Source organism: Gossypium hirsutum, chromosome A13 (genome assembly GCF_007990345.1).
Source record: "Gossypium hirsutum isolate 1008001.06 chromosome A13, Gossypium_hirsutum_v2.1, whole genome shotgun sequence".
Taxonomy (NCBI): domain Eukaryota; kingdom Viridiplantae; phylum Streptophyta; class Magnoliopsida; order Malvales; family Malvaceae; genus Gossypium; species Gossypium hirsutum.
In genome coordinates, this window is record NC_053436.1 from 88,990,198 (window position 1) to 89,002,490 (window position 12,293).

The window sequence follows — 12,293 nt, forward strand, 5'->3', positions numbered from 1 at the left end:
AAATTTAAAAAAAATAATTTTTTTACGAAAAACATATATTTTGTAATTTGGTGAATGGACTGCGGCATTCACACGCACTATGGTCCATAATTTTCAGTGGGAACAAAAGCATGGAAACAATGAAAACAGACATCCTTCTTTTTACATTGATTAAGACTCCCCTTTTCTTCTCTTTTATCTTTCTTTATTTTCTATGATTGAAGTGAGAAAAGAATAGCAGAAAAAAGGCTATGGAAAGAAACCTATTGGATGAAGACAACAAGTGATTTTGAAAGTAGAAACGCGTATTGCAAATCAGAAAACATCATAACAATGAGAACATACACCCTTTTTTTTCGGATTGATTAAGACCTTCCCACAACAAGTTTTGTCAGGAGGGGGGCCTGGCGCAAAAGAAGGTTGGGCTTAAACACCGAGACTTGACTCAGTTAATTAAGATTACCATGCAATCATCCTTAATAAATCCTCCTCTATTAAACAAAACACTGAGTCACTGAGACGAAGTAATGAGTAGTGAGCCCAAACACCGCAACTTTTATGTGGATAGATTGAAAATCATTAATTTCTAATTCTCCTTCTTGGATAGCAAATGGAAATTGCTGCAATGATTAACACACTTCAACATATATAATCGACCTTAACTTCTTCGCTACGCTAAACGATTTCCAATCTATAAATACAAGCACATCCATAGTGCTATTGCCTATAAGTACATCCTCCTCAATACCAATTATTCATCACCTCATCTAAAACATCTTATAATCCTTCTTTTTAAATACTCGTCTTTAAAAACAAAAATTGTGAAACATGCACAATCCACTTTTTCTTGTGCTTACTGTAATATTCTCCAGCCTGGTGGTTCAGCCAGTCATGGGAGCAAAGGGTTTCAGTGTGGAGCTTATTCATCTTGATTCACCAATATCTCCTTTCTATAATGCTTCTCTCACCTCATCACAGATCCTAAGAAAAAATGCCCTCCATTCCATGGACCGTCTCAAACACTTCCAATTCTTGATTGATCAAAGCGCCATCCAATCTGCAGTGACTCCAAATGGAGGTATTTATCTGATGAAACTCTCCTTTGGAACCCCGCCAGTTGACTACATGGCCGTTGCAGACACTGGAAGCGACCTTATATGGATACAATGTGTTCCATGTCTTCAATCTCAATGTTATCCACAAGGTTCTCCTCCTTTCGATCCTCAAGCATCTTCCACCTACAAAAAGATTCCTTGCGATTCCGATAGTTGCCAAGCTCTTCCCCGGTATCAGTGCTCCAACGACGTTAATGACTGTCAATACTCGTATAGCTATGGAGACAAGTCATTTACGAAAGGAATCCTCAGCACCGATACCTTGACTTTTGACGACTCCAATGGTCAAAAAACAGCTTTCCCAACATCCATTTTCGGTTGTGGGCACAACAATCAAGGTAAATTCAGAAGCCCAAGTGCTGGTCTTGTTGGCCTGGGAGGAGGGCCATTGTCACTTGCTTCTCAAATAAGCAATCAAATTGATAACAGATTTTCCTACTGCTTGGTTCCTCGCTCTGCGAGTTCCAGTAGTAAACTGCTGTTCGGCCAAGAAGCAATAATTTCTCGTCCTGGGGCTGTTTCCACTCCATTGGTAAGCAAAACCCCTCAAACCTTCTACTACCTTAGCCTTGAAGGTGTTAGCATTGGAGACAAGACCGCAGAGGCAGGTTCGAGCCAAGGGAATATCATAATCGATTCTGGAACAACACTCACATACCTAGAATCGAGTTTTTATAGCAGCTTAGAGACTATAGTGAAAGACGCCATTGGAGTAGATCCAGTGAAAGATCCTTCAGGAACATTTAGCTTGTGTTATGGGGCAAAGACTAATATCAGCGTCCCGGAAATGGTGTTCCATTTCAGTGGTGCTGACCTTCTCTTGCAACCTCAAAACACATTTCGGATCAATGACGGTTTGTTTTGTATGCTGATAGTCCCAAGTGACTCCTTATCTATATTTGGAAACTATGCACAAATGAATTTCCAGGTGGAGTATGATCTTCAGAAGAGAACTGTCTCCTTTGCTCCCACAGATTGTACCAAACAATAAATTTGTTAGCTTCCAATTGCATGCGGCCATGGACACTACATAATAATCCCAGCGTCGCTGCTAGCTTTTTAAATTCCTCACTAGCTTTTATAGTTTTCTAGCTTAATTGTAAGATCCATGTTAGTCCACCGGTGACATGAAAACTACTTGCAAGATGATATTGTGGTTAATTAGTACTAAAAAAAAAAATTTCTGGCTGCTCCAAATTTCATTGCCAAATTATTTCTTCAGAAGAAAAACTACAGAGGCATATATTACATTACCAACATTTGATTTTTGGGGGATTAAAATTACATGTAATTTATGCATTTTATAAGAAGATGCTCTCCAGCACTTTTATTATCTTGTTAGTCTAAACAAAAATAAATGGGAAATTAAAAAAACAATTCCCTTTGTAACTTTGATAAACAAACTGAAAATTAATATTTTCATTTTTTAAGGAAGAAAATTAATATTTTTATTGATCTATCTTTTTAAACACATTTAATAATCCATTATGGAAATTAATAAATAAAATTTTTCCTAAAAAAAAGTGTGACAAAGGTAAGTAATAGAGAATACATTTCATTATTGTTTATTTTATTTTAATTTTTAAAGATTATATTATTCTTTATCAAATAATTTATTTAATATTTAATATTCAATTTTAATAATGTATTAAATAAATTTATAACTTAAATTCAATAATTAATTTTTTTAAGATTTGATTTTTAAATATTTAATCGAAATAAATAAAATGTAGTCTCTTGACCCGTTGTGTTCGGGCTAAACTTAACGTAATCAATAAAAGGAGTTGGACTCTGGCTACTCTTATCTCAATTCAATTACTTTATTCGTTTATTAATAAATAACATAAATTACAAGTACTTTAAGATTAGACCTGCTGAGTCAATATTTCATATTTTAAAATTCTAAGTGGTTTTAAGTCGGGTGAATCATTTAACTTGAGCTTCGACTTTTTGAATTTTTATAGATTTTAGTTGAAGGTAGGTTTTATTTGGTAATTGGTTGATAGTTAGCAGTTGATTGTGATGACTGGTTTGATCAATTGATTTTATTAATTAATTATTTAAAAGTATTTGATAAAATTTAGTGGATAGCTCAAAGTTAATATGTGTAAAAACGAAAAATAATGACATGACACATTTTATTATTAAGTATTTATTTGGTAAAATTATTGAAATAAAACACTATTATCAATGAATTAAAACATCCATTATGAAAATTAATTAGTGAAAATTTTTAAAAATTTAAATAAACAAATTTCTTAAGTTTTTTATTTGCAAATATTAATTTTGTAGAAATTGATAAATATTAATAGTGCATCAATATAATTGCAAATTATATTCATAGTGATAATTATGTCATGTTCTTAGCATGTAAATTAGTGATAATTACATCCCACTTTAAATAAAATTTTCAAGTAGCATATTTCAATTAATATAAAGTTATATAAGAAATCATTTTACACGAGTAAATTAAAAATAAATTAATAGCACATAAATATTCAAGAAATAGATACAAGTGGCAAATGGAGTAATTTTTGAGCAAGTATAGTCAGATATGTCATTTCATATATCTCATTCTCAATTAGCTGTAAAAAAAGTTGTCCATCTGTGCGTTTTTTGTTTTGAAGGTTTTAGCTCAAGAAGCTCTTACAGACCTTCATTCATCAAACATTACAATTAAAGGGCTTGACTACTAACCGCCTCCGGACATACCAACATTCAGAGTAGAAATCCTGGATAAAAGATATGGAAAATGATATCTGCAAGTATACGGGTCAAGTTGTAATATAGTTATAACGGAGTAAGTGAGTACTCCGAGGATCGTACCCAAGGGAGGCGAGCACTAAATTAATTTTAATTTTAACCTAAATAGATCTAATTAATACTTTAACCAGATTATAGTACTAAGAATTAAGAGAAGAGTTTTTTTTTGTTTATAATAATAATAAAAGAAATAAAGAAAAGTTAAATGAATGAAAAGTAAGGAATCAATAAAAGAAATATATATATATCAAATCTGGGCATGAGTGATTAGCTTGCTTAGGTAATCTTAATCAATTGTTGTCTCGGGTTTTCTTATTCAATCAACTAGTCATGCCCAGTACGATCTTCCAATACGTCCACTAAAATACTGAGTCGATAAGGACTAGTTATCTTTTGACCTCACAGTCCATACAGGTTTAGGCTTAAGGTGTTCACGGATAGGTCATACCAATTTTGGGTTAATTCCCCACCTTGATGACTTCCTAGGGTTGTTAGGCCTAGGGTTTAGGTTATTCTTGTACTGAACAGCTAATCTGTTAAGAAATCTCTACAAAACAATTAATTATTCATACATCCACTCACTAATCCCCCAAAAAAGGATTAGTTCCTCATAGATCTAATAAACAATATGAACTTGAATAAAAGAATGAACATAAAGAACGATTTCAATTATAGAGTTTAGAAGAAGCTTGACTGTATTGAATTAAAGAACAAAATCCTCACAGAGTTTAAGAATAGTTTCAGAATCTGATTTCCTCTCGAAAACAAATAACAAGAATGGAAATAAAGTCTAACCCTTAAAAGAAAAGAAAAACTAAAAAGAAAATTATACAAAGGAAAAAGGTGTTTTTAACATGTGCTAGTTGAGCCTATTTATAGACTTAGGATAGGCGTCGTCCTTAACCCTAGGTCAGCTGATGGTCCCTAGCTTAAAGTTGGATTGTGTAGACCAAAACACCTTTGGCTCATATTAATTTCCCATGCAAACGTGATGTCGCAACAAACCAGGTTCTGTGTCGGACATCGAGGGCAATATGTTCAGTTTCAGGGTATCTTGAGGGGTATGTTGCGACATCGAAGGAAATCTTGGACTTCTTTAGTTCTGCTCCCTATGCTGCAACATCTAATGCTTCGTGTTGCAACCTAGCGACCAATATTGAGTTACTATGCCTTCTAATGGTCTCTTGCACACTCATAAAGTGTATTAGTGCACCTTTAGGCCTCTTTCGACCACTAAGGTCAATAAAAGACTATAATAACACATTTTATTACACTTAACTAAACTTTACTAAAAAGTAATTAAAACATAACTAAAATTCTTATGTTCAAGCTTCTAAAGTGTGAAAACTAGTTTAATTGGCTACACCGAATTACGGCAGATCAAACTCCCCACATTTAAGTCATTACTTATCCTCAAGAAACACAAGCAAAAACAATAAAATGAAAAGACGACCCTTGAGCAAGTATGATATAAATGTTAGCTTTGGAGCATATGAATAGGTATTTCATATTCATATATAATCTTGGCATTAGATATACATAATTTACCACTTTCGGTATCAAACACCTAAGTTCAATATGTTATAAAGCATACAAGAATTAAGGGTCTCAAATGTAGGAATCCATCAATAAATTATACAAATAATTTGATTATCTTAGCATAATACAAATAATTATAGAAGCAATTCTTTAGTATGATTTAGAATTGTGAATAAATCTTCCTAGATCACATAGGACTTTTTGGCTCGTAACGTTCTGAGGCTTAGGACATGTATGGATTTTAAGAATAGTAAGCATCAAATAGCTTCAAGCACAAAAATAGTTTGGCACATCATATTGCCCGCTATTCTCCCCTTTGGTAACCCTTTCTCGCTCACCGCCTTATGTCTTCTTCTCTCACATTCCTTATTTCTCCATATAGGAAGCCACAACATAATATAAAAATCATGGTTAGCTCACAAGTTTTTGTGCACTAATTAACGAGTTTTTCTACTTTGTGACTTTTTCACATTTTCTTTTTCTAACACATCTCACTCACAAATGTTTTTTCTTTTCAAGTACTTTTTCCACTCGTTTAGATTTTCTTTTTGAATTTTTTTCCTTTTGTTGCACGTTTGAGCTAAACCTATAATCACTATATCACATTGATCCCTCCTATTTCATTCTATTTTTATAAAATCCGCCATAATGTATCTACTTAACCCTCAATACGTATGGCCAGACATCTATAGTTATGCAGTTCAAGACCTTTGGAAAAAAGGATAAGTATAAACTTACATTTTTGGCTCAAGATTTGTATTAAGGTTCATTAAGAAGTGTTTTCTGGCTCAAAATAGGTACTAAGGATAAATAACAGAGTTCAATTTTTGGCTCTGGGTGTAATCCAAATAATGCTTTAGGTCATCCCTAGGTACCTCAATATTCACAACTCTAACAAACTAAACAACCACAAATTCACAATTTTTCATTCATACTAGCATGCTTGTTTCCTTGTGTGCTCCATACCATTTGGTACATTCAATTGCTTTAATGCCTATTTACAATGTAATATATAAAACTTAGTAGTCTAATAATAAAAAATTTAAAATCACCTATTTTCATGTCAAATTTATTTGTAAAAACATGCAACCTATGTACATTCTCCTAACCAATCACTTGTATTTCTACAAGTTCAAGCACACAAATGATAAGAAAAATAAAAGAAATGCATAAAAATTTAAAACAAAAAATTTCTATGCTACCCCCACACTTTAAATAACACATTGTCCTCAATGTGTAGCCCCTAATGAGATAAGGAAAGAAGTTACTCGATTGATCGTGATAGTTCTATAAGTTATTGGTGGATGCTTCCTCTTTTGGTCATTTAAAGCTCTAATTGTTGTGCCTTCTTCATGCTGGGTTCCTATATAGAAAATTAAAACAAAATACAAAACAACTAATAATCTACTATTAATCATACTCCTACAAAATTAAATTAAAATCATCGAAAAATCAATACAATATTTAAAAACAAACTTAAACAAGGTTTAATCACCCTCCTCCTCAAAATTCATTTCATCATCTCCTTCCTCTTCACTTTCATGTGCCTATTCCTTCTGTTTTGGTTGCGTTGGCCCAAACATGTCTAGCGTATAATTAGGTACCCTAATATTGTTCTGTCGTGCAAACTTAAAAAATTGGGCCCGACTCCTGCATCCAATGTATCATCCAATCCAGTTTTGGATGACTGCTCTCTCCAACTTATTGTTAAGCGGTTGATTTTGCTTTCTTTTGAGACGAACTCAAAGTTGTTGTTGCCTCTTGTTAGCATTTGTTCCGCACTTTTATCTGATTTGCCTAAAGTTCAATGTATTGTGTAAACAGAGTGTCACTGATGATGCTTCAAGATGACTTCATTGATTGTTTAATGGATGCCATTGGAACACTTGCTTTTTGGCATAATTTTGTCACTAAATGGGGAAAGAAAACTCCCACTTTTTGGCCACTAACACATCTCTTCATATTTTGGTAAATCCATTTTTCGATGCATATTTGTTTTTTTCTACAAAATAACATAAAGAAAAACCGCTCAAAAAGTATTGATATTAGACACATTTAAAGCAAAAACAACTCATGTGCATAAAAATTGAATCCATATTTTAGCTTCAAGAAACATTATAGCTTGATGAAAAGAGATATTGGTACCTGGGCAATATTTTCATTCACCCCTTCCTTTAGTCAAAAAGTTTATAATGTTATTCATATCTATGTCTCGAAAGTACTCTAAATTAGTTTCATTAATAAAATCTATTTCATAGTTTAATGTATTATAAAAGTTACAAATAATTCGAGGGGTTACTCGCACTTCTTTCCTTCACACAGGTACTATTTCCCACATATGGCTTTCAGCATTTCTAGACTCTTTGTCCCGTAAAAACGCATAAAATTGTTTAACAACATGGACCACGACAATGTCTTTTGGGATCTTCCAAAATGTTCCCACCAATGATATCTAACCAAAGGCCATATTTCCTTACAAAGAATCATTGATGAATCAAATCCCCTCTCTTGGATAAAGATTTTTCCTTGAAGTTAAACAAAGTATTTTCTAACATTCGAGTTTAAAAAACTAGAGGGTTTTAGAGCTATTGATGATTCTAGTTCATTAGTTCTTCGGACCTTTCTAAGAGGCATGATGTTTAATCTCACTAACTAATGAAATATCAAGCAAATAAGTTCAATGGAATATTAAAAATTGAGTTAGGAACTATTAAACTCATATGAGTTGTTAGATTCCACGTCTCGTTTGGTTATTCGTTTGTTCCTAAAGGTGTTCCCGTCCTTTTCCTGCACTGAGTAAGATTGAAAGAAGAAATTTCCCGAACAAATCTAGTAGAAAAAAGAAATTAGAGTTTTAGGGTTTATGGGTTTAAGGGATTTAAGAGGTTTTGAAATATTAAATGAGTTAAGAGATGTTTAAATAAGGGGATAATATGTATTTAGGTTATAAAATAGGTGTTTTGGGGGTTAAAAATCGGGCAAAGAGAGGTTTAAGCTGCCAGATTGCATGAATGGGTCGAGTTAATCCTACAGAAATTTGTAGCATTGCTGCGACATAGAAGTTCCGTGTCATGACATCCTTGGCAGTTTACCGTTGTTGCCATATCGGAGTTCAATATCACGACACACTCTAAATTTTTAGATTCTTGGTTTTGGTGTCGCGGTGCACAAAGTCTGTTTCATGAAATCGAAGTGATTTCCTTCATTCCGTCAAATTTTCCTTTGGTGTTGCTACATGGGGCTACCGTGTTATGACATTGGTTCTATTTTCACCCAAAATTCCAATTTCTAAAGTGTTACATTTTTTATAAAACATAAAATTAAGAAAACTTAAAACCTAAACTAAATAGTTAATTAATTATACAATAATTTACAAAAAATTTAAAAATCCATTCAAATAATTTAAGTTTTGTTGTTGAATTCATCCGACAATATTATTAATTCACAAATGGACAATTCTTTAGTTCTATTAGTATTAGTCCATCTTCCATCATGCCACTCTACCTTTGCTCGCTTGTTCTTTTCCTTACACTTATTTTTTTGAACTGCACACATTAAAGAAAATACGTCCCTTAACTCAGGATTATCAGAAATAGATAATTTATCACAATGCATTTCTAACTTTTTTTTACTTTCTTTGCTTAATTGGTGACCACACTTAAAAGTTTCAATCTGACAATTGATTTTCATGGTTAATTCATTTTTTTCTAAATCAATATTAGACCTAAAAGTAGCTAAGAAGGGTCTATCTAGCAAGATGGGTATTTCTCGATCTTCTTCAAAATCTAAAACCACAAAGTTTGTCGAGATGAGAAAGCTACGCACTTTGACTAACACATTTTCTAGTACTTCTTTCAGATATGCTAAGGACTTGTTGACCAACTGTAGTGTTATTTGGGTATTTTTTTGGTCCGCTAACCCGAGTTTTTCAAAAATAGATAGAGGTATTAAATTAATACTACCTCCTAAGTCATATAGAGCTTTATTAAAATGAGTGCTCCCTATCTCTATGGAAATAGTAAAACTTCTCGAGTGTTTCAATTTTTGGTTAACCTGTCTCAAGATAATATCACTACAGGAAGTGCTTATACTAACTTGTTCACCTACATTAATTTTCCTACGCCGAGGCATAATTTCCTTTAAAAACTTGGCATACTTAGGAACTTTCTCAATTAATTCGATCAAGGGCAAGTTAACGTTTAAAGTTTTGAACAAAGTTCAGAAAACTTACAAACTCGTTTTCATTTTGCTTTTGCTTTTCCTCTAGTCTTAAAGGGAATGGTATTTTTGCAACGGCATAATCTTTGGTTGTTTCCACCTCTGGCTTAATTGCCGCACAACTACTTCCTCTGGTATTGGTTCGTTGTCAGCTTCTAAGGGTCTCTCTTGAAGATTGTCAGTATTCTCCATATTTTCCTCCTAAGTTAGGTTTTCTGGGCTATTCAATATTTCACCTAATCGGAGTGCTATTGCTTCCACGTGGTCATTCCCTTCTCTATGAGGATTATTTTCGGTATTATTAGGAAAACCTTTTCCAATTTTCCTTTTCATATCCCCTATCATGCTCATCAATTGGTTCATTTGATCTTCAAGTTTTGTCAATGTTTTTGTTGAGTTGGTGCACTCAGATTACACTTGATTTACATCTATTATAATTAACTGCATCTTCCCTTCGATTCTATTTAGGCGTTGACCACATATAGTATGGTCATTTGGGTTAATAGTGTTTTTATTTTGGTTAAAACTATTACCCTCTCATTGGTTTCCTCCCCATATCAGGTTCGGGTGATCTCTCCATCTGGGATTATATTTATTTGAATAGGGATTTCTACCCCTATTTCTGATATAGTTTACATCCTTGGTAAGATTATTAATATAATAGAAGAGTGGTTTGTCTCCTCCATAGATATTTGGTGCACCCTTTTCAGCCTCTATTCGGTTGATTCTGTTGAGTAATTACTGGTATCAGTCATCTTCCTAGACAGCCTTCACCATAGATGGTCTTTGGCCATATGTATCATGTATGACGTTCAGTTGGCCACTGGCAGAAATTTATTGTTATACTTTCTGTTAGCTCGTACACATCTTCGTACGTTCTATTCATCAAGGCTCCTCATGCTGCTCCATCTAATCTAGGTCTCAAATACATATCCAACCCATTGTAAAAAGTTTGCAATCGTAACCACTCAAGTAATCTGTGATGTGGGTACTTCTAAATCAACATGTTGAAATGCTCCCATGCTTCGTGAAGGCTTTCTCCTTCTAACTGTTTGAACATCAAAATTTTCCTTATTAGTTGGATCATTTTTTAATGGGGAAGAACTTTTGTAAGATTTTTCCTGCGAATTCGTCTCATGTCATGATCGATCTTGGTGCCTGCGAATCTAGTCAATAAAAGACGTTATCAATTAATGAAAAGGAGAACAACTTAAGACGAATAACACCATTAATGGCCCTATTGTATTTGAAGGTATCACAAATTTGGAGGAACCATTTTAAATGCTGACTCAGATCTTTTTTCATTGTCCCACGAAGCTGTAAAGTGTTCTGGATCATCTAGATCATAGTTGGCTTAATTTCGAAATTTTTAGCCATGATAGTTGGCCTTGTAATGCTCCTTTGAACCATATCCAGATTTGGTAACGCATAATCTTTCAAAGTCCTCTCGTTACGTGCCATGTTTCATTTTGCGGGTAGTTGTTGTGGTAGTAGTAGATCTTCTCGATTGTTAGCCTCATCAAACAACGAATTCTCTTGTGGTACATTGCCTACAGCAGGTGTTCGTGGATCTTGCATCTGTTGCTGTTGTTGTTGCTGTCGAAAATTTTTACACATTATTCTCTCTAGATTTGTGATTGGCTCTATAGGTGTTCCCCTACTACGAGTTATACGCTAAACCCAAAAAGAGAATATTAGTAGAAAGAAAGAAAAGTAAATTCATAACTATAACTTAAAAATTTCTTAATTATTCTATTAAAATGCAAAAATTAAAACTAATATAGTGACGTTGCCTCCTCGACAATGACGCCAGCAACTTGACCACCTATGGACGTACCAACGTTCAGAGTAGAAATCATGAACAAAAAATATGGAAAATGGTATTCGTAACTATACAGGTCAGGTTGTTATATAGTTACAACAGAGTAAGTGAGTACTCCGAGGATCATACCCAAGGGAGGCTAGCACTAAATTAATTCTAATTTTAACCTAAATAGATCTAATTAATATTTTAATTAGAATATAAGAAGAAGAATTAAAAGAAGAGTTTTTTTGGTTTACAATAATAATAAAAGAAATAAAGGAAAATTAAATGAATGAAAAACAAGAAATATATTAAAGAAATATATATATCAAATCTGGGCATGGGTGATTAGCTTGCTTCAGTAATCTTAATCAACTGTTGTCTCGGGTTTTCTTATTCAATCAACTAGTCAGTACCCTAGCAGAATCTTCTGGTACGTCCACTAAAATATTGGGTTGGCAAGGACTACTTATCTTTCAACCTCACCGTCCAGACCGATTCAGGATTAAGGTGCTTATAGATAGGCCATACCAATTTTGGGTTAATTCCTGCTTTGATGAATTCCTAGCGTTGTCAGGCCTAGGATTTAGGTTCTTCCTGTCCTAAACAGTTGATCCATTAAAAAATCCTTACATAAAAGTTAATTATTCATACCTTCACTTGCTAATCCCCCACAGGAGGATTAATTCCTCATGGATCTAATAAACAATATGAACTTGAATAAAAGAATAAACATAAATAACGATTTCAAGTATATAGTTTAGAAGAAGCCTGATTATATTGAATTAAAGTGCAAAATTCTCACAAAGTTTGAGAATAGTTTCGGAATCTGATTTCTTCCCAAAAATAAATAACAAGAATGGAAATAAAGTCTA

The 12,293-nt window shown here is 33.3% G+C and overlaps 1 protein-coding gene and 1 non-coding gene across 2 annotated transcripts; both read left to right on the forward strand.

Annotated features, from left to right (window-relative positions):
• Positions 1-630: 630 nt before the first annotated feature.
• On the forward strand, positions 631-2,427 carry LOC107895127 (aspartic proteinase CDR1). Its single transcript, XM_016820359.2, has one exon. It carries the CDS (start codon positions 808-810, stop codon positions 2,083-2,085), a length of 1,278 nt encoding a protein of 425 aa, XP_016675848.2. The 5' UTR covers positions 631-807; the 3' UTR covers positions 2,086-2,427.
• An 8,161-nt stretch (positions 2,428-10,588) lies between these two features.
• On the forward strand, positions 10,589-10,695 carry LOC121213493 (small nucleolar RNA R71). Its single transcript, XR_005908874.1, has one exon. It is a non-coding gene; the product is annotated as a small nucleolar RNA R71 (small nucleolar RNA).
• The last annotated feature ends 1,598 nt before the right edge of the window (positions 10,696-12,293 follow it).

Bases quoted from the DNA above. Each gene is read 5' to 3' on its own strand.
- LOC107895127 (XM_016820359.2), top strand. From the start codon at position 808: ATGCACAATCCACTTTTTCTTGTGCTTACTGTAATATTCTCCAGCCTG.